Source organism: Nicotiana attenuata, unplaced genomic scaffold (assembly GCF_001879085.1).
Source record: "Nicotiana attenuata strain UT unplaced genomic scaffold, NIATTr2, whole genome shotgun sequence".
Taxonomy (NCBI): domain Eukaryota; kingdom Viridiplantae; phylum Streptophyta; class Magnoliopsida; order Solanales; family Solanaceae; genus Nicotiana; species Nicotiana attenuata.
The window spans coordinates 93,660-116,498 of NW_017673888.1; the positions used below are offsets into that span (position 1 = coordinate 93,660).

The 22,839-nt window shown below is 36.6% G+C and overlaps 4 protein-coding genes across 6 annotated transcripts; 2 read left to right on the forward strand and 2 right to left on the reverse strand.

Annotated features, from left to right (window-relative positions):
* Positions 1-1,105: 1,105 nt before the first annotated feature.
* Positions 1,106-3,206, reverse strand: LOC109217552 (probable folate-biopterin transporter 8, chloroplastic). Its single transcript, XM_019381809.1, has one exon. The coding sequence runs from the start codon at positions 3,098-3,100 to the stop codon at positions 2,015-2,017; it is 1,086 nt and encodes a 361-aa protein (XP_019237354.1). The 5' UTR covers positions 3,101-3,206; the 3' UTR covers positions 1,106-2,014.
* A 1,097-nt stretch (positions 3,207-4,303) lies between these two features.
* On the forward strand, positions 4,304-6,525 carry LOC109217548. The gene is made up of 5 exons (XM_019381807.1): positions 4,304-4,643; positions 4,764-5,640; positions 5,770-5,966; positions 6,054-6,172; positions 6,277-6,525. Exons 1-5 carry the CDS (start codon positions 4,304-4,306, stop codon positions 6,523-6,525), a joined length of 1,782 nt encoding a protein of 593 aa, XP_019237352.1.
* A 733-nt stretch (positions 6,526-7,258) lies between these two features.
* Positions 7,259-11,721, reverse strand: LOC109217550. The gene is made up of 4 exons (XM_019381808.1): positions 10,804-11,721; positions 9,640-9,722; positions 7,747-7,858; positions 7,259-7,356 (listed from the first exon to the last, which is right to left on the reverse strand). Exons 1-4 carry the CDS (start codon positions 11,648-11,650, stop codon positions 7,259-7,261), a joined length of 1,140 nt encoding a protein of 379 aa, XP_019237353.1. The 5' UTR covers positions 11,651-11,721.
* A 149-nt stretch (positions 11,722-11,870) lies between these two features.
* LOC109217553 (tricin synthase 1-like) lies at positions 11,871-18,603 on the forward strand. Of its 3 annotated transcripts, XM_019381811.1 has the most exons (10): positions 11,871-11,949; positions 13,550-13,871; positions 14,015-14,068; positions 14,886-14,969; positions 15,755-15,880; positions 16,962-17,029; positions 17,603-17,672; positions 17,778-17,843; positions 17,918-17,995; positions 18,122-18,603. In XM_019381811.1, the coding sequence occupies exons 2-10, from the start codon at positions 13,596-13,598 to the stop codon at positions 18,161-18,163; spliced, it is 864 nt and encodes a 287-aa protein (XP_019237356.1). In that variant the 5' UTR covers positions 11,871-11,949; positions 13,550-13,595; the 3' UTR covers positions 18,164-18,603. The 3 variants fall into 3 exon arrangements, with proteins under 3 accessions (XP_019237356.1, XP_019237358.1, XP_019237357.1); XM_019381813.1 differs by lacking the exon at positions 13,550-13,871 and having other exon boundaries at positions 11,884-11,949; XM_019381812.1 differs by lacking the exon at positions 11,871-11,949 and having other exon boundaries at positions 13,546-13,871.
* Positions 18,604-22,839: the final 4,236 nt, after the last annotated feature.

A 22,839-nucleotide genomic window follows, 5' to 3' on the forward strand; every position in this document is an offset into this window, starting at 1 on the left:
TATTTAAACTCATTGAGGCATTCAATAAAACACACAGTATTTTCCATCTATCTATTCAAGTCTTCATACCTCTAAGTTACCAAACGAATGGTTTCATAATGATATACTTTATTTATTGGCCTCGTTATTGAGTTTGCTGTTTATTAAATTTCTTTTTCCAGAATCCCACAAGTTCCATGTTTACAGATTTACTTTAGTTTAGTTTTGTGTTTTTTCTCATTTTCATATTTTTATCATTTTGTATCTTTCTTAATCAGGAGGACCCGAATTAATTAACCGACCCATTTCGTGTCAAATTAAGTTGACATGTTCTACCATGTCATGCAAAGAAATCTCAACAACTGGGGTGGTGGTGACCAGTTTGAGAGTTGTCATCACGCGCTCTCGAGTGGTGGAAGCAGAATTTTCATAAGATTTTCACCAAGTGAATCCAAAAAATAAGAAAAATAAACATGCGAAAAAGCTAAGGGAATTCAACATCTAATATACTTATATAAGAAAAAAAATTATCTTATATACAATACAATTTTTTGCGAAAAGGGTTCGGTTGAACCCCTTTCGTCCACCTAGCTCTGCCCCTGACGCTCTCATCCATAATTTGATATGTGAGATACGTCGATTTGTTGATGATGAGTTAAGGGATGGTAGTCGTAGTACTCACCAAAACTTGGACATGTTCGTTGGTTTAACTCTTAAAATTGAGTATGTTTGGGATCTGAGACTAGAAGAAGACAAATTATGGTCGCGCTTCATTGTGTTACCTACTAGTAAATCGTCCATAAGGCAATTGCCAGAGAGAATGGAGATCGATGAAGATGAATGTATGAATGATGACTGTGCGATATGTCTTGAACAACTTGGAACGGAGGGGAAAAAGATATTGTGCATGCCTTGCTCACATATGTGTCACAATCCAAGCCTATGGCACGTATTGTCTGTTTTGGGCCTAGGTCCGCACGGATTTATCATTTTAGGCTACGCACCTCGAGCCCCAAAAGCATGTGAACTTGTGTCATTCCTTATATAACTAGTCAAAGAAGATTAGCGTGTGGTGGTTTAATTTGACTCATCTTTTATTCTCCATATTGAGCACAGGTCGCAACAATGGAAAGTTAAGAAAGTAATGTATTCATTGATTAGTAATTTTACAAGCACCCTTGCGCATCCTAGCCCTCTTTTTTCTCCTTTTTTTTTATAAGAGTGGCTTCCGGAAAAAAACTTGCGCACACCTCGACTAGTTCACCAAGTATCTGCTATCTCCACTAACACAAGTATCGAGTAACTCTGCACACCAAGGTTAAGGTAGACAAAAAGAAATCACCAAACGTTAATATTAATCCTGGCAACCTTTTCTCTTCTGTTAGTTCCTTTCCTTTTTTAATTCTTTGGACAAGCTCAATGACTGAACATCTAACCTTCCAATGCAAAAACAGTATTGTGTCAGTGACCACATTCAAATTCTTCACCTTTTCTTTCAGAAATATGCTTTAATCTCAGCAAATTGGCATGTCAGACTGCAATCGTCTGCAAACAGCAATAGAGTGCAAGGAATCCTACTCAAAACCGGCCTTCGGATCAGTGAGGAGTGCCTATATCATCTGCAAACAGCAATACAGTGCGAGGAATCCTACTCAAAACCGGCCTTCAGATCAGTGAGGAGTGCGTATACGGATCTGGAAACGACACCCGCTGGACTCTCTGTGACTCAGATGATTAATAGATCATGCAAGTAACATTTTACACAATGTCAATAGGCTACATTTTCTTTCTTCCATCTGCTCTAGTAGAAAATGCGCTTCTTAGCAGAGCCCAGAAATAATCCAAGAAATCAGCTGCATGGCTATAACTCTTCGCAAGAAACACCATATCAAAATCACTGCAACAGGTGAATTTCATAACGTACCAGAGACTGGTCATGAGTTGTCTGTCCTCATCACCAATTCCTCATCGGTAGACTAAGACATGACTCAAATTTTCTTGAACTCTGAATATTTGCCAGCTAGCTACAAAATTCTCATCTCATTAAATCAGATTCTCTTTTGCGTCTATAAGAATAGAATGAATCAACAACTACTTTCCCTACCCTTCTGTTTTTTCTCGTTCTTTTACTAACACTTCTCTTCCTTTCCTTTTCAGATGCAGGTTGAGCCATAGGGACATAACTGAGCCATCCCAGCGGCAGTAGTGCTGCAATAAACTGGATAAGTATCCCAATATGCAGATTTGAGTAGTCACCGGACGTTATACCAAGGAAATTAGCCAGGGCAACACCTAGAAACCCACTAAATATTGAAGACAAACACAGAGCCGACGCCAAGAAAGATATGAGAGATCCTTCAAAGCCAGATGGAGCCAAACTTGCAAACAGCACATAGAACGGCAAGAGCTTAAAAATTGCAATAGTTTCTGCTAGACCCGAGAAGCAAAGAGCAAACCATTCATTTGGAATTCCCAATTTGAGATTAAGCTGCTTTACAAGTACAAGGTCAAGAAGAAGAGAAGCAGCATATGTAATCTGCACGACGCTAATCAGTTTTCTCATTGGAACCCTTTTGCCAAACCGATCATACAAGACTGTCAAAGATAGAAGCATCATATGGCCTATCACCTTTGACATCCCTATAACTGATGGATCAAGATTTAGGCATTGTGACTGATAACAAAAGATAGATCCGGAGAGGGCTGGGACGGCTAAAATGGACACAACAATCCATATAAGAGGACGAGCAATACTTTCTTCTCTAACTGCTACCATAAGATCCAAATACTGTTTTCGAAATATTTCCGTGATTGGTTCCCTAGCAGCAGAATAATTTAATGATTGAGCTAAACCAAGTGACTCTTCTCTGGTAGCTGAAGTTACTGCTAGTTGAAGAGCAAGCAGAGCGGAAAAGGCTAGAAACATTAACTTAGGTTGCTGTGTTTTGAGTAGGAAATATCCTCCAATCAAATTACCTAAAATAGCACCGGCAGCTGAAGCCATAAATGCATAAGATTGTAGACCAGGAATTCTGTTTCTTTGACCATATTCGGCCACAAGAGCATCTTTGGCAACTTCTGTAATGGATGCTCCAACGTTGCTAAGAAGAACACATGCCATAATAGCAGGAAGTGCTTCGCTAGCAGCAGCGATTAATGCCAATTGACCCCAAGCCAAAACCTGGAGGAAAACTGAAAGAATACATATTAGTACTTCTTGTGCAAAATTTATACAAAGTGATTCTACTTTTTACTGTCACTATATACCTTTATTTATATAAAAAGGATGAATAATAAAGCCAACAATTGCCTTCGGGCACCTCAACTTCTTCACACACACGCATGCACGCACACACACAACAACAACAATAACAAAACTGAAAACATAGCCGATAGCGAAGAGCAAGATATGTTGAATTTGCTAAAGAAGTAATTCAACTAAAGAAAGCTTTAATGCATATTGGATCATTTTCATCCAGCTACCAAAAACTTTACATATTGGCTTGCAATAGGAGAACTCTCAAACCTACCGATGAATATCCGTTGTTCATAAATCCTGGTAATAATTTAGACTCAGAATTAAAACAGTGCACTTTACTACTAATTTTACAACTTGCCTCAAAGGTTCTATTACTTAAATTTTGACTTTGCTACACTAAATTATGTCCATTGCAGTGATGAGAAAAGCGCCCGCTTCCTCGCTTTAAGCGAGAAGCGAAGCGGAGCGAGGGGCTGGTCGCTACTCCAATTAAAAGCGGCTCAGGTACACATAAGCGACCGCTTCTCTCTAAAAAGCGAGAAGCGGTGAAGCGGAGCGGAGCGGAGCGGAAGAAGCGGTCGCTTTTTGAATTAAAAGACCCAAATCGCTGACTTCTGTTTTAGACACTTCTTCGACTTCTTAAGCAGCAAACTAGGGTTCTAAACCAGCGATTTCTTCCTCACTAAAACCAGCGATTTCTTCCTCACTTCAAGCAGCAATTTGTTCAAGCAAACTAGGGTTCTTCTTCTTTTTCAACATTACAGCGACAGCTTTCAAGTTTCAACAGGTATGTTTTGCTTTTGCACTTTTTTATTTTCATTATTCTTCTTCTTCTTCTTTCTTCTTTTTCTTTTTCTTTTTCTTTCTAAACGTCCAAAAAGCGCCGAAATGCTGGCGAACTTTTTTCAGAAAAATTCTGCCCAAATTTTGCCCAATTATATATCTTTTATTCTTAGTTCTTATTGCCTTTCTTATGTGTTATGTAGTTGTTCTTTTAATGGCGCCAAAAGAAGATAGGAAAGACCGGCTTGGGCTTGCTCTACAAGAGTTAGCGAGACCAACAAGATGACCATTAGATGTCTTTTTTGTGATAAGATTACAAATGGAGGAATCTATCGTCAAAAAGCGCATCTAATCGGTGGTGATCCAAATGTCGCATCTTGTCCTAAAGTTCCGGGGCATGTGAAGGAAGAATTGAAAGCATACATTAAAAAAAAGAAAGAGTTAAAGACTCAAATGATTCATGAACAAGAACTTTATAATCTTGATGATGATGATGATGATGAAACAGAAGAAGGTGACGATGCCTCGTCGCTTCCACCAAAATCACAAAAGCGCGGAAGGATGCTTCAACCAATGTCTTCTAGTTGTGGATCTACTGGCAAGATCAAAGGTCCTATGGATTGTTACTTCCTGTAAAAATCTGGAGATAAGGGAGGAAAAAGTAGTAATCCTCAAGTTGATGCCAAAGCGATTTTGAGGGACCGTGCAGTTACCTGCTTTGCCCGGTGGATGTATAATGCAGGTCTTCCTTTTAATTGTGTTAATTATACTGACGCTTTTGCTGCTTTTATTGAGGTTGTAGGCCAATATGGTCCAGGAATGAAGCCTCCAACTTATTATGAAGTTAGAGGGTCATATCTAAAAAAGGAGGTGGAAGAGGTGAACAAAATCGTGGAGGAGCACAAAGTAGAATGGAACAAGTTTGGTTGTTCCATTATGATGGATAAGTGGACGGCGAGAAATGGAAAAATGATCATCAATATCTTGGTGAATTCTCCTAAGGGAAGCCTGTTTCTTGAGTCCGTTGATGCAAGTGACTCTTCGACAGATTCAACCAAAATGTTCTCCTTGTTCAAAAGTACAATAGACTCTATTGGAGCAGAAAATATTGTTCAAGTTGTCACGGACAACGCCAGTGAAAATGTTAAAGCTGGTGATTTGATGTCTGTTGGGTACCCGCATATCTATTGGACTCCGTGTGCAGCACATTCTGTTAATTTGATCTTCGGTGATATTTTCAAGGAAAGACCCTTCAGTACTGTCTTTAATCAGGCAATTAGAGTGCATTCCTATATTGTTCAAAGGCCTTTGTTATTGAACATGATGAAGAGATTCACTAAACAAAGAAGCTTGGTGAAACCTGCAAAGACAAGATTTGCTACTGCTTTCTTAACTTTGCATAGGATGTATGAGCAAAAAAGCAATTTGAAGAAGTTGTTTGTTTCAGATGAGTACACTAGCAGTGCCTATGGAAGGGAAGCTCGAGGGAGAGAATCTGCACATATTATACTTTCTCCTTCATTCTGGAACAATGTGGTTCATGCATTGAAGATTGGTGGTCCTTTAATTAAAGTGCTTCGTTTGGTGGATGGGGAGCAAAGGCCACCAATGGGCTACCTGTACGAAGCAATTGATAGGGCAAAGGAGGCTATTCAAGCCTCTTTTAGTGATCAAAGAAAATACAAAAAGAGTCTTTGAGATCATAGATAAAAGGTGGGATAGTAAGCTTCATAGCCCTTTGCATGCAGCTGGACTTGTTTTGAACCTGAAGAGAGGATTCTAGGAGATGAACCTTTGTGGAATGGATACTATGAATGTATTGAGAAGTTGATACCTGAAGAATCCGTGCAAGATAAAATCACAGAGCAATTTAGTATTTATAGGAATGCTGAGCAACTTTTTGGAAAAAACATGGCCATTAGACAAAGAAAGACGAAGTCACCAGGTGAGCGAGTGCTTATATGTTGTTTTATAGTTAATAAGTTATTTCTTTATCAATATTATGTTTTGAAAATTTGTTCTACTTCTACAGTTGAATGGTGGAAGCAATATGGTCATTCCACTCCAGATTTACAAAAGTTTGCCATCAAGGTTCTAAGACTAACATGTAGCTCATCCGGGTGTGAAAGGAATTGGAGCGTGTTTGAGCATGTAAGAACTAATAAGAAAGATTTAGTATATTGAGATAATTAAATTATATCTCAATTGTCCTAATCTTACTAATTACTTAATATTTGCAAATTCATACCAAAAAGAGGAACAAACTAACCTTGAAGCATCTCAATGATCTAGTCTTCATTAAGTACAATAGAACATTGAGGCGTCGTTACAACGCTCGCAATGTAATTGATCCAATTAGTTTGGACAACATCGATGATGCTAATGAATGGCTAGTTGGAGTCCTGGAAGATCATGCAGATGAAGAAGTATTTGAGGATATTTCTTATTTCACTTGGGGTGATGTTGCAGAGGCGCGTGGAATTGGGAAGAGGATTTATGGTTGAAGGCGGAGTACCTCAACTTCAAGTTCACAGAGGAAGGGAAAAGAGGCAACTACTTTGAACCTAGTTGACGGAGAAGAAAAGTTGAAGAAGATGACGAGCAATACAATAATGATAGTGGAATACAAGAATTTGACAATCTTGTAGAAGAATAAGAATGCTCATTTTGTGCTTTAATTGATGCTATTCTTTAGTTTTTTAATTGAAGTATTGAACATTTGCTTACAATTACATGTGTTGTCTATGCAGTATTTATTTTAAATTTTTTTTTAAATTCCGCTTCAGTTACAAAAAGCGAGCGCTTCGCTTCTCGCTTCTCGTGAAATGGGGGTTGTCGCTTCTCCTCGCTTCACGCTCTTCACAACACTGACCTTTATTAATCAGAATTCATTGATCAAAGAAACATAGATTCCCCCTTTTCAAATGCATTACAAATTTTTAATGTATTTCCTAAGTAAATCATCACAAGGGAACTACCAGTCAAATCATGTTGAACAAACTCGATGCAGTCAAATGCACCTTTTTTTGTGAGCAGTAATTGCACCTTCGGAAATGATGGAAAATGGACTCCAATTTTTAACACCCAAACTTGGTTAGACCGTTTGTCTTCCAAGTCTCATAACTTAATGTTATTGGTCTTTTAGCTATCCTAAAAACTTGGGTCAAGATCTCTGCGAACCTAAATGTTTGACTGACTACACTCAGCTCGCTAGCTTGACTTGGAACTTGGAAGTCATTACCCTTCTTGGTCTCCACATTGTAGACAATCAGAAGAAAAGCAGATTCCAAGCAAATTAATACTGCTTTCTACAGGATATAGATTATTCCATGGCACTGCAATTAACTATCAAAAATCAGAGGAATAATTTAAATTAGCCTTGCGGAAGAACACGGGAATCAGCTTGAATTTAAATGCTGGAAAGTGGTGTTATGTTAGGAGAGGGGCAGAGGATAATGTCCAATGAAGGAAGAGTGACTGTGGGTTATGTTTGATATATAGATAGGTCTGTGTATCAGTGTAGACAAAAAGCTCTTTCTAGGAAAAAGATCTACTCTAGAAACAGAAAAGAACATAGAATCTGCTCAAGTGGAAAGTATCTAGAACAACTTCCATATTAAAGCCAGATACAAACTACCCAACGGAACCTCAAAAGTAGCATAAAGAGCACCAAGAATATCAAATAGTGGGGGGGGGGGGGGGGGGGGAGGAACAAGAACACTGACCTTGAACACGTGATGAGCCACAATCCGACTCTGACATTTTAAATTCATCTCTCACTTTTTGTAGCTCCAGTTTCATTTTTTCCTCGGATGACATGTTATCTGGGTGGAAATACTGTTCAAAATTGTGCATAAGTTATTACATTCACTTAAATGAATGACAGCCACATGGACAATAGAAATCAGATAACTGATGCTACTTGCTAAGCTAAACGAAGTAATGAACAGAAAGAACAATAAGAGAGTACAAAATCATGGATGAGCTCTGCAAAATTATGGCTGCAAATCAAGACAACCATCAACCATGCCTCCCCTTTTCTTTTATGTTTTTTTTTTCTTGTTTTGCTTAATTAAACAAAAACTGGACAAATAGATCAAATTGATATGCAATATGACAAAGAGCAATTTAGTCTGACCAAATATACATCTTAATCTTTTTTATAGATAATTTGGATAACCAAAATAAATAAAAACCTATGTTTGTTCTTTATACTGTTGTGATTATGCATGATTCTTTAAGCCGAGGGTGTATTGGAAACAGCCTCTCTACCTTCACAAGGTAGGGGTAAGACTGCGTACCTTCTATCCTCCCCATACCCCACTTATGGGATTACACTGTTGTTGTCGTTGTTGTTGTTGGACAATGAAAAAAAAGACCTTTTTTCTTCTTAACTCTAAAGTTAAGTATACAGCAACAACAACAATAACAACAAACCCAGTGTAATCCCACAAGTGGGGTCTGGGGAGGGTAGTATGTACGCAGATCTTACCCCTACCTTCAAGAAGAGAGGTTGTTTCTGAAAAACCCTCGTCTTAAGAAAGATAAAAGGAAGGGCAGCAGTAATCACACCAATTCTAAAACCGAAGAAAAAATACAAGGATACAAAACTAAAACGGAGTATTGTAATCAGAAGGCCAAAATGGAAGCAACGACAAGTAATCACATAAATCAAGAAATACGAAAATACATAACTAACGCTAACTCATTTACTAAAGCTACTGTTACAAAACCTTAGAATTCACCCTACCTGTCAATGAAAAAATGGGATTTGAGAGGAGCTGAAAGCCACTTGACTCTAAGGAGAGGACCACCAGCTAGCGGATCAGAAAGATTTGTATGGAATGTCCTACTCCTGCCTGAGCTTGACAAGGACAACACTAGGCAACATATTCTAACCCTTTACCTTTATTCTCAACCTCCACACCTTCCTATGGAGGTTATGAACAATGAAAATGAACTACATATGGTGGAAACCCATGTGAATCATCACTACGATATTTGATTCATACAGTCCGCACGCTGGTTCATACAATCGCCGCCCGCTCTTGTATTTGTAATAACTTGTCTTGAATAAAATTAAATTTTGATGGAAAAGAACCATAACTATGCAACCCTATTCTTAATAGATTGACCCCAAAATAGCATATCCAAATTATAAGAAAGCCACCTCAAGATATTATTTTTTATACAAATGGTAAAGCAAAAATGAAACTCGCATAATTGCCTTAACCTTTTGCTCTAATGCAGGATTATGTATAACATCTTAATTGTTAAAATTAACAAAAATCAGCAAAAAGTATCATGGTTAGTGTTAAGGTCTGGTTTAATCTCTCGTGTCTCAAATGTTGCTTTTAGATTTTAAAGCCAAATGCATCCACTCCTAGATTTTCTACTAAAGAAAGAAAAGACTGCTTGCTGCTCAGATCATCACTGAAGGCAAAATACCATTCAGATCCCTGAAATGAATGCTTCATAGGTGACTCACATTCAAAAAAACCAAATACTTAAAAACTATTGAGTGCAGATTGGACATCAAAAAGGTTTATCATGAGTAATCAAATTAGAAATAGCAGAATCATTGACAGAAAGATAATTGAGAACAAAATACTTATTACCTTTTCAACCAATTCTTCTTTTGGTGGATGCAACATAAAGCTTGGGGTACCACCCAGCTGCCCCAAGACATCAAGTCTCTGAACTGTAAAAAGTAATTGTAATCAATGTATCATAAATGTGTTCGCACCATCTCCTCGAAAAATACAAGCATTGCTGCTCACAAGGAAGGAAGCGCCAGACCTAAATCTAGTTGTAGCTTATATTAAAGAAAACAAGAAGTGATATTAGCCGTCGATGCACACTGCATTGACTAATGAATAAGAAATCCAAGCGCATTACTAGCAAAGTGGCCTATTGCACACTAATTGAACACAATAAGATTGCAAACATAGAAACAAGCCTTTGACATCATTGTGAAGGCTTTGCACATTTTCCACAATATATACATTTTATGAGTATAGAACTCTTCTATAAATGGTAATTGCAAGAGCAGCTCTTATGGAACTGGGTTCCTATAGAAGATTCATGGGGAAAATATATATTCATAAGAGATGAATCAGACCAATGACTCAATCATTAGCCACTTTGTATGACCTCAATTAATTCCAACTACTTTATATTACCACAAAAGCAACACTTACATCTCTTTTTACATATATATAATGGAGGTCGTCCAGCGAGCTTTTGCGCACCTCAATTATTCTTTCCTGATACCTGCTAACTCCTAACAAGTAACTCAACCACCAATTCTTAGGCATATGGGAAGAAATCACCTAGCAATTGTTTGCTTCGGCTAGGATTTGAACTTTGATCCCCCATGATTTTCATCCCAATTGAACGCTAGACCACACCCTTAGGTGCAGCTACACTTACATTTCTTTCAGCAATAATAAATCAAAACTTAACCTCCCAACAACAATTAATCGTAGTTCTCAATTCCTTTCCATATATAAAAAATTGTTTCTGCTTATACATATATGTCCCATGTATTTTCTACCTCACACCTTTATTCACTAAAGCATGAGCTTTATGCTTAACAGTTCTGGTAGCAATAGGTGCTTCTCACTGCTTTTAGCATTTGATCACACTTGCATATATAAAATATAACTAAACAAGTCACAGCATCACATTTATTATACACAAGTTATCCAAATAAACATATACATAAGCGAACACCAATATTGCACCCAAATATGATGAGGTAAAAAAAAAGGCAAACTCACTCATTGTCCTATTAGCCTTCTCCTCATTGTGAGTCCTCAACGTAACAAGAGACTCTTTCAATTCCCTAAACCCGACGCCAGCCATCCTCGACTCGCTCTCTTTCTCCTCAGTCTCCCTTAGCTTCGCCAATCTATCGTTCAACTCTTTCAACGAAAACCAACCCTTCTCACCCTCCTTCTTTTTCGCGGGCCTCAACATTTTCAACTTCTCACCTAATTCACCATGACTGTACATCCTAACAAACTCAGCCCTCGTCCCTTCCTTATGACCACCCTCTTTATCCCTCATCATTTCCTTACCAAAAATCGACACAGGCAAATTCTCACTCCCACCAATCACTTTATCCATATTGGGTCTCAACTTAAAACTATCCTTATATCGCGAGAGCGATAACGAGTCAAACAACTTCCCTCTATTCTCATTATTCTGGTTGTAGTTGTTATTGTTGTTGAAGTTACGGAGGTTAGTGCGAATGGCGCTGAGGTCAAACTTTCCGGTGGGGCCCGGTCTAGGGGCATTATTGACATTTCTTTTGTAGATTTCTTGAAATGACGGCGGTGGAGGAATAGAATCAGTACGGCGGCGGAATTCAGCGAGGTTTTTTCTAATTTCTTCTAATGATGGGGTTTTAGAAGAAGGATTTTGGTTTCTGGGATTATTGGGGATAGAGGAAAAAGAGAAGGGTTTAGGTGTGGGGGGTTCTGAGGTAGGGGGTAGGGTATTATTAGGGATTTGGGGGTGATCGGAATTTGAATTCGAAGAGAAGAAATGGGGGAAAATGGGGTTGGGTTCAGGGAAAGGTTTGAGTTTTGGCCGGAGTTGGAGAAGCTTTGTTGTAGCTGCCATTGTTGAGTGTTGAGGTTTAGGGGTTTTAGGTTTTGTTTTGTTTTTGAGTCACTGTTTAGTGAAAATGGAAGGTAAATATTTATCGTTTTTCATTGAATACGAATAAAAACTACAATTTAAATTACTGTTATGCCCTTAAAGTTTGTCATACAGTTTGGCATAATGATGTCTAAATTTGACAATTCGTACAGCTTTATCTTTGTTGGTGGAATTAAAGGGAAAACAAACAAAGCAAACTGAAGAACCAGAGCTTCTTTCTGGGCTAATTTTCCCAACAGTTCCCCAGAGATTTCTTTGAGGTTCGTCAATTCTCTCTATTTATTTTTCATTCCATTTTATTTTCGTTGAATAAAGTTTTTTCTTTCTCGTTTGTTAGTTGTTACATGAGCTTGTGATATAGCTACACTTAATTTAGGACTGGTTAATGCAAAGAACTGAAAATCAGAAAACCAAGGTCCACTATGAAATATACATATTGGTTAGGAGGGATGTTTTAACTGTGGAGAATTAGAAATAGCTGACTAAGATGATATCTAAGGGTTGTGAACTACCGAAATTATGGAAAATAGAAATTTGGAAGGTCCACTATGCATACATACTATATTTTGACACCCCTTAGTAAAATTTCTGGATTCGCCACGGGTGGTGACGAATAGGAAAAACGAACTCCGAAAGCAGGAGAAGAAACATTTCACAAGATGGATAATTGGTTGGAACCCAAGGCTTTGTTTCAGTGGTAATGATGCAATGTAGGATTTGTGAGTAGGGTGCATTTTTACGAGCTTGAACCCTACTGTTGACTGAAGTCTGGTTTTTTAGTGGGAACAGGGTAGAACCCTTGGGGCATACACTTTGAGTTTCGAACCTGTGGGTCTACTCGGGTTGGGTCCGCTTACTCTTTCTCCATTATTCGTAAATAAGACGGATAATTGGGTGAAAAACATAGGTTAGCATGTGGGGGGTTTGCAGAAGCTGAATGATTTAACTATAGGCTTGAGCAATGACTGTGGTACCATGTTAGATTTTGCCGATAGAGGCAAACTGTTATTTGGTTTGTACTATATCAGGAATTGAAGGGAAGCATCCATTTGATATGATGCATCTTCTCAAGCACCATCTATATGTTGATTATGCTCCATTTGACCATATCTGATTCCTCATTTCCTCTAAATGTAAAGCAACGCCAAAGAGGAAATCTTAATTTGAGGCATATAAATGTGTTAAAAGCCTAGAAGATCTACCTCTGTTGTGATCTGGATTATACGATGCTACAATCCTACCTTCCAAATGGATCCATATGTCAATTTAAAATATAAAATTCGCAGCACTAGAGTAGGGTCATACATGATTCTTGTAAGAAAGCTGCATCGCGCCAATGCTACTAGCTTTTTTTTTTTTTTTTTTTTGCCAATCTATGAGTTTTCTTCTTTCTGATGTTTTAATCGAACTTGTAGCTTGTAGCTAAAAAATCTGTCATATTTCACTTCTTAATCATAAGTACCATAAGCCTTACATGCATTAAAAACATGGTGTCTGGACCTTCAATTACTAGTATTAGTGACAACAGTTAAGCGGGCAGAGAGGATACCTGGTTGAATAATCAAGAATGTGGCACTATAAGTAATTGGGAATTTAATTAATATCCTCGTTATCTTTGTTAAAATTCATAACCCACCATTAGTATACCCTCGTTATTTATGAAATGAATTGATAAATCCCAAAAAGAAGGAAGTTTGTTTTCTTTCATATTAGCTCCTTCTATTGCCTATAATTTAATATTAAAAGGGCATAGCACTCAAGAGGTACTGGGAGAATGTTAGAACACTTGGCTAATTTGAGTTTTAGTATCCTATTTTTTAACTCTCCTAAGTGCTTCATTTTATACTTGTTTTCTTGCAGGGAGTTCAACTTCCTTGAACTCTATAGGCTGCTGATTACTTTTCCCATGTCCAGCCGAATGGTGCTTCGCTGCACCAACTCATTTGCATTATCTCAACCTAAATTTAATGGGTGTTTCTTTCCATTGATATACCACATAAATGTGTCAGCCTTGACGAGGCATGTGCCTGCAACTGCTCTCTCCTTTTGTCAGCTTCAGGCATCAAACCTTCATGATAGTCCAGTTACTGTTGCAAGTGATGTTAGATATGGTGGTAAACAAATTATAAGTGTCGATTCGCCACTTTATGACTACATATTGTCAAACATTAGAGAACCAAAGGTGAATGCTCTGGTTGCAAACCCATTTTAATTTGAGAAGAGAAGCAAACATTGGGAAAGGAAAGATAAAAAGAAAGAAAAGAAGGAGGTACTCTATCTGGACTTCATTTCCTTATCTTTTTTTTTTTTTTTGGTTGCATTCAGATTTTGCATGAACTTAGGGAGGAGACAGCAACAATGCGAGGCAGTCAGATGCAGGTAATTCGTCAGCCTAGGCTTTGCTATCTGTTGTTTCCTTTACCTCCTAAGTAAGTTACACATTACCGCTGTTCCGCTGTGCATAGTTTTGAAACATGCACGTGATACCTTTATAATCTAAGACTTTAGTAACCTGTTAAGTTTCTGTATGTAAATATCGAGAGTCTCTTCATTCATCAAAAAACTAAGGTTCTTTTCCAAAAAGGTTTATTTATGGATGTTATTATGACCCTTGGTCCTCAGAAAGTTATTGGATGTGTGGCTCCAAGTCACACACAACAACTACTGACTGAGTCTGACTTGAAAAAAAGATCTCAGTGCTTGTATACTAAGTTTATTCTTTGAAATTCACTCGAATAAATATATGAAAACTGACTCTTTATGTTTAATTGAAGAAAATTTGTAATTTTAAATGAAACACAATCTGAGTCACTCATCTTATGATGGAGTGGACGAGATGCGGTTGTTGGGAATCTTTTGTGAAAGAACATGTTGTGAATAAACTTTTTTAGCATGTACTTTGATAGTAATGGGTGGGGGTGGGGAGGAAACTTCTTCCTCTTTCAACTGAGAGTCTTGAAAGTTTACTTTCTCCTATTTTATGCTAGTAATTTGAGACCTTGAGGGGATAAACCTTCTCCCTCTGCAAAAATCTCTGAAGGTCAACTGGAACTTAAATTTCCCTCTTTTTTATTGTTTTAGAACTTTGCTTTACAAGATAGGACTGTGATTAGTGATGATGATTTTTCTCGTGACGAAATTGACAAAATGATTTATTTGGACTTCAATGTTGGCTGACTGTTGTTCTTAGTAATAGGTGTCACCGGATCAAGCACAACTACTTGCTATGCTCGTCCAGATTCTTGGGGCAAAAAGGTGCATTGAAGTGGGCACGTATACTGTATGTATATGAACCCATCCTCTTGGTTTATACATTTGTCTTATGCTCTTCTTACCTCATATACGTTCTCTTTGTTGAATATATGGTGCACTGCTGACAATTTATGCTGCAAAACCTACTCAAGTAGCAAGTTTAAAATGCCAAAAGCTGGAAAACTGAGATTGAAACCAGGAATTTGTTGAAGACAGTTAATTGAATAGATTGGATTTGGAATTTGAGTGTGGGACTGGCTGTGTTTGAGTATGTACACCTTCTCCTGTCGTACTTACTACTTAGTATGGGACAAGATTGAAGTTTTCACCTCTCTTATCCAACCTCTGTTATCCTTCATGGATGTTTATGGTGCCAAAAGTAACAAAAAGAGTTTAAAGATAAAGAGGAGAGGGAGGGAACTTGATCTTCTCTTATATCTTCTTTGTATAGTTCCAATTTTATTACGTGAAGGGAAAAATATTTCCTTGTATTCATCATAAGACTATTCGTATTGAAGAGTATAGGCATAGGGTGGCCCTTATAGAGGTGAAGGGCCTAAAGAAAAGCTGGCCTGAAAATATTCGTAAAAGAGAATGTAACAGCATATTGGTTGCTGGGTAGGTATTATGTTATGGAAGAAATGGAGTAGAGAGGAGGGATGGTGGGAGAGGCTCACGGTTGTAGAAGAGAAGGCATGAGTAGGAGGGTCTCATGATATTTATCTGCTTTCTCTGTTAGTAAATTGACTGCTGTTGTTTTCCTCTGCTATCGGCTGTACTATCGATCATTAATATGAGTTGATCTTGTCACAGGGGTATTCATCCTTGGCTGTTGCTTTGGTCCTTCCAGAAGAAGGTCATTTAGTTGCTTGTGAAAGAGATGGGAAATCAATTGAAGTTGCTAAAAGATATTATGACCAAGCTGGCGTCTCACATAAGGTGATTGTAGTGTCTCCTTTTTGATTCATAAGATGTATCTACTATAGATGAAGTAGTCGTCGACCTTGTGATTATCCATCAATCAAGCAGTCAACCATGCCTCAATTCCAAATTTGGGGTTTGTTATATGAATTCTCTACAATTTCAGTGTTGAGGCGTGTCCTAATAATGGTTAAAAAGAATTCTTCCAAGGGAAATCAGGGGCTCTTTAAAACTAGAGATTATTTATATCTCACACTTATCCTACGTGGACCTGATTTAAGAGTAACATCAACCAACCCTTAGTTCAACTAGTTGATATCACGTCAATGGATCCTTCGTTCACATTCTGTCATGCTCCTAGGTAAGTCCCATTGATCGATAGAAATTCAAAGTTTTCTAGACAACTTTTTCCATGTGATTTTAGATCTATGGGTTTCATTTAGCACCTCCAATCACCATGTTGTTGCATCACTGGGCCGGTGTTTTTGGAAGTCTACTTAAGACATGATTAAATGATCTCAGGTTCAGGCATCATTCCCTCAATTTATTTTTCTATATATGCTCCTATTACCCTTTGTATGATGTAATTATATCTTATCTTATCCAATCTTGTATGTCCACACATATCTTCATTTTCACAATACGTATCTTGTGGATATGATGGGCCATAGAGGCCTCAAATTTGCTCCCGCATAACATGCTAGTCACGATACTATAGCACTCCTGTAGTATCTTTCAACCATCCTTTTTTATCCTCTGTTATATTGTCATCTCGCATACCATTCTCTTGGAAGATTGATGCATCTACGCACTAAAATCCCGTTCAGTCTCACTTTCACCCTTTGTTCTCTTTATGGAAGCTAAACGTGCATATGTCTTGTCTTAATTCTGTATATGCTAGAATTCTTGCACTTTAGTGTATTTTAAACCCATTAGGTTCTTTCTTTATGGCAGCCTAACATTAATTACTGGAATGTGAACTGTATTTCTCATTTTGTTACGACTTATCATTATTCATGCTTGTTTATGGTTGAAGCATGGCAAATATGTCTAACATGTCTTGATATCCATATCACTGACGGTTTAACTCTGTTATTAGGTGGACGTGAGACATGGTCTGGCAGCAGATACTTTGAAGTCTTTAATTCAAAATGGTGAAAGTTGCAGGTACATATTGGCTTAGGGCCAATTCTTGTTTGGTTGTCGACTTTGAGTTTTTTCTGATAAATATATAAGTAGATCCGCTATTGACTCCATATATGAGTGACAAATCTTATAAAACTTATTTTCCTTTTCTAAGGTTGGTTTTAGCTATTCTTAGCGCCGTTACGAGGTATAGAAGATGTGATTTTGAGACGGATACCTAGTTTTGGAAAAGCTGCTGTCTTATGGTTGGATCAACATACTTTCTAATCTACAATGTGGCAATACTTCTACATTGTGAACCCTTTTTTTTAGTTAAGTTACTTTTTTCCTATAAACCTTATCAGACAAATTTTCTTCACTGCGTATAAACTTGCACTAGTTCAAACCTCTTATCAGCCATTTACCTTTTAAAAGAACTGAACTGTTAACGAGACTGAGTAGATGGATTGAAGAAACGATAGTAGCTATCGGTTTTATCTGTCAGTTACAAATTCAGATGTCTCAACTATTTATATTTAGAGGAAACCATTTGACCTTCAGTGATATCAACAAAAAGAGCAAAGTGATTCACTATATAACTCCAATTCTATGCAGATATGATTTTGCTTTTGTTGATGCAGAAAAGAGAATGTATCAAGAGTACTTTGAGTTGCTGCTACAACTGGTGAGCAGTTACATGATCTCAAACCATCTTCATTCAAATCTAAAGTTGCTGCATAGTTTAGTATGGCTGGCAATTTGAAATTGCAAATTCTGTCCCCTTCCACAGGTGAGAGTTGGGGGTCTTATTGTAGTGGATAATGTCCTATGGCATGGAAGAGTTGCCGATCCACTGGTAAGAACATTTTTCATTTTTCACATGTTTCCCGATTCCAAAAAATTATTCAGCTCTAACCTTTCTAATGTTAGGTAAATGATTCCAAGACTCTTAGCATCAGAAATTTTAATCAAAACTTGATGGAGGATAAACGCGTCGACATCAGTATGGTAAGCACAAGATCTTCTTGTTCCTTTCTTCTTTTGGGGTTTTTTTTTTCCTATTTGGATTTTCTTAGACCAAGAAATATGAAATACCGGATGAAGTTCTGATATAATTTCTTTGGCCTTGCTAAGGTGCCTATTGGTGATGGTATGACGATCTGCCGTAAAAGATAAATCCTAATACAAAGAGGTTGGATGTTGAACTGCTCCATACAGCCATTTCATGGTTGTTTGTATATTCTTTGGGGAAGCTCCACAAGCGGAGTCTTGGAGCAATGGTAAAGTTGTATCCGTGTGACTTATAGGCCTTAGTTTCGAGCCATCGAACCAGCCACTAATGTTTGCATTAGGGTAGGTTGTCTATGTGTGGCCCTTTCCCGGATCATGCGTGAACGCGGAATGCCTCGTGCACCAGGCTGCCCTTGGAGTAAGCTTCCGGTGTGTTAAAAAAAATTTGTTTCACTTTTTCATTTGTAAAGAAAGAAGCTTACTTCTCACTTGGTGTTTGTGTATTCTCTGATCTTTTTCCTTCATGCTGTGTGTGTTTAAGATCCGGAAGTAAAATGGACTAGATGACAACTAATAGAGCAAGATTTAGATTCTTTTTTCTCATACACCATAAACCTTAACAGATTGACTCTTTGGTCCCAAGGCTTTTGGCAGAGGCAGATCTAGAATTTGAAATTTATGGGTTTTTATCGCAATTTCAAGTTAATATACCATAATAATTGAGTTTACGATATTTAATGATTAAAGGTACTGCATTCCCGTGACCTATATGATGTACTCTAAATCTGCTTTTGGTTGAGTGATAAGGACACATCACATGATGTATGAATTACATGCACTTAATAAGGGGTGATTTTTAAAAATAGCCAGATTTACAATGGTCGTTCAAAAATAGCCCAAATTCAAAAGTAATCGAAATTTAGCCACTTTTTATGTAAAGATAAATATGAGCGAAAACACTGTTGAAAACCCGAAAAATACTCCAGTATATTATGCTGGAGTTCCAACATAAGTATACTTGAACTCCAGCATATTATACTAGAGTTCCAGGATTGTATGCTGGAACTCCAGCATAATATGATGGAGTTCCAGCATAAATACACTAGAACTCCAGCATAATATACTGGAGTTCCAGCAAGTATAATGGTCCAGTATAATATACCGGAGTTTGGAGCACCAGTGCTCCAGTCTCCAGTATATTATACTGGAGCCAGCAAAGTATACCGGTTCAGCATAATATGCTGGAGTTCATACACAAGTGCACCGAACTCCAGTATATTATGCTGGACCGGTCTCTATTGCAGCAAAACGATGGCTATTTTTCGTTGACTTGATAAACGATGGCTATTTTTGATTGACCAGTCCGAAAACTGGCTATACCGTGAAATTTTGGCCTTAATAAGTTAGAGCCCTGCTTCGAACAAAGTATATGAGTTGGGAGGAAGGTAACAACTTGTTTGGATGGTTGTTATTCATCGTTTTATAATGTATTGTATATATTGTGTTGTACTGTATTGTATTGTATTGTATTGTATCGTTTTATAAATACGTTTGGATAGATTGTATTGTTTGTTGTTGTTAAATACATTTTGTTTTTTGGTTTGACAATATCATACTGCACTGTAACTGATAAGTTTACTAAAAATACCCTCAATTGCTTTAATATTAAAGTTATCAAGAATTATGCATAAATATAATTTAAGAAAACCCCTTTCTACTAATTTATCACCAAATATGTTTTGTAAATAGATTGAGCAATGGCAGAAGTTCTGGAGAAAAAAAAAAGGGGACGGAGACAAAATAGGTTATTGGTGGGAGATTTGGAGTTAAAATAAAAAAAAAAATAAAGGGTAAAATATAATTATGGAGTAATAAGTTAGGGTATAATTGGAAAGAAAAATAGGAAATAATCCCACCATACCAAATCGGTTGTTTCAAAAAATAGGACTTTTCATTGTTCCGAAACAATAGATTTAACAATACAATACAACCCATTTTAATGAAACAATCAAAACAAATATTATTTTGAGATAACAATACAATACGATCCAACGGGTAACAACCATCCAAACAAGCTGTAAAAGGGCGGTCCATAATCCTTGGAGTTTTGAACTTGCGGGCCATTTGGAGTCGGCCAGAAGCCCACAGAAATTTCTCCATTATCAAAAATCAGAACTAGTTTAAAAATAAAAAAAATTGAAATAAGTTAATTTCTCATACACCATAAATTCATATCCCTTATAGAGTTGTTATTCTGCATCTCATGAAGGTCGTATTATGAGAAAACTCAATAGGTTAAAACATGAAAAGTTGTGTGCAGGACACTGCTGAACTCAGTTATGTGAAAATTGATTTACATAGTTGGACATATAGAAAAGTTCTCGATTAGAGATGGCTGATATATATAACTGAAGCATCTGGATGCTGAAATTTCTCGTTGTTGCATCTAAGCTGCGAAACTTCATCTTTTGCATTTGTATTTGGAAAATCTCCATCTTGAAATACAAGAATTATGTGGAAACAGTCTTAAAAACGCAACGAGCTGTGATTGAATCTCTGTATTTATTTGAAAATTTTTTTTTTTTTAAGAGCATAACGTTGTGTATTAAAAACAGTGGGCAAAATCTAGTAGTAGTAGTAGGACACGTACACATCCTTTACAAAAGAAATTTTTACCTATCTATACTATTTACTTATTTATTCTTACTAATCCAGTTTTAACTTGATCTAAAATTTGTTGTATAAACATCAACGTCACCATATTCCTTGATGGCCTGGGAAAGCAAAATCAAATCATTAATCATAATAGTTATTTGTGTGGATTGGGAGTTGTTGCAAATGATTGAGAATATCCTTTGAAATTTATATCTCAATTTTGAGAGAATTTGGTGAAGATTTGAGGTGGTTTTGATTGGAATTTTAGATTGAAACTCGAAAAAAATAAAATAAAATAAGCAAATTGTATATATTTTGTATGTCCGGTCTAGAAGAAACGACAAACAAAATATATACAACTAACATAATTGTATATAAATTATATGTAAATTGTAGTTTTTCACCAGATTTTATACAAAAAAAATTGATTTAAGTTGTAGATAAGTTGTAGATATATTGTAGATTTTGACCGAAACTTTATTATATATATTGTAAAAAAAATTAGTTACTTTCTGTAAATAGAAAAACTTAGACAAACCCGAGTAAATAAGTTTAAAATCTCGTTTGTATGTGTGTGTGCATATATATACACACTAGCGGAGGAAAAGCCCGTGCTGAGCACGGGCCCAATTAAAAGTATATATTTTAAGTAAAGTTTTTATGGGGAGAAATTTAAAAATAGCCAGATTTATAAGTGGTCATTTAAAAATAGCTACAGTTTCAAAAGTAATCGAAATTTAGCCACTTTCATGTAAAGATAAATTTGAACGAATACACTGTTCAAAGTTCGGAAAAATACTCCAGTATAATATACTGGAGTTCTAAGTATACTCGAACTCCAGTATAATATACTGGAGTTCAAGTATAATATACCAGTCTAGCATAATATAATGGAGATTGGAGCACCGATGCTCCAATCTTCAGTATATTATACTGAAACTTTTCGCGTGTTAGAGTTCCAGCATAATATGCTGGAAGTTCATAGCAAGTGCACCGATCTCCAGTATATTATGCTGGAACTTTTCGTGTTGCAGCAAAATAGTGACTATTTTTCAATGACTTTGCAAACGCTGGCTATTTTTGAATGACCACCCCGAAAACTGGTTAGCTCGTGCTATTTTTACGTTTTTATGTGGCACTTAATTTTGTATCACACATTGAATTTGTATCCAATTTTGAAATATAATTGATATCCAATTTTTGGGTAACTTCAAATACGTATAATTTTCTTTTCTTCTTCGGCGTTGCTTTTTTTTTTTTTGGCAGAATTACACAAAAATACAGTCCACCTACATACATTGCAGCAGAATAACCCAGTTACAACTTTGCAAATCTGTAGCCCATTAACAATAGGCCAACATTTGAAAAATAAGCATTTTTTTCTTTCCTTTTTTATTCTGCAGATCTTCAAGCACGAAAATTCGGTGATTTTTTATTCTTCTTCCCCAAGTTTGTATATATTCCTATTCCAGCTACAAAAAATTCAAATTCATATATAATGCAACTTGTTTCTTCTTTTTCAAGTTCCAAATAGCATAAATAAAAAATAAAAATTAAAAAAATTATTGCACGTTCATGATTTTGCAAATAAATCAACAAGAAAAGTCGATTTATACATAGATTGAACATATAAATTTTAATTTTAGATTTAACTACACATGTGCATTACATGTATAATGATGTATAACTTTGTATAAACTTGTATATACAATTTCTAATAATGTATATCAGAAAAAAAAGACAAAGAAGAAGAAAAGAAGAAAGTGTCAAACATCCATGGACGCCTACTATATACGTACAATGTATATACACACTTATACATTAAAAATATATCTAGTTTATACAACATTATACGCATATATACATACTTATACATATTTATACAATATTGTATAAGTTTGTATAAACACTACCTATACAAGTTTACACCAGAAAACACCTTCTGTCCATCACCGCATTACAGTTTTCGGTGGTTGCTGGTGTTGAATTTTTCCGGCGAGGTTTTGGCATTCAAATTTGGGCTTCACCAGTAGCAAAGGATGAAACAAAAACTAAGAGAAATAAGAAAATATGAGACGAGGTCGCCGGAGATGCTCTTTTAGGCAAGATCTGATAGTTTTAGGCCAGATTTGATAGTTTTTGGACTGATATGCCAAATTTATCGGTCTAACCTCTTTTGCAATTAC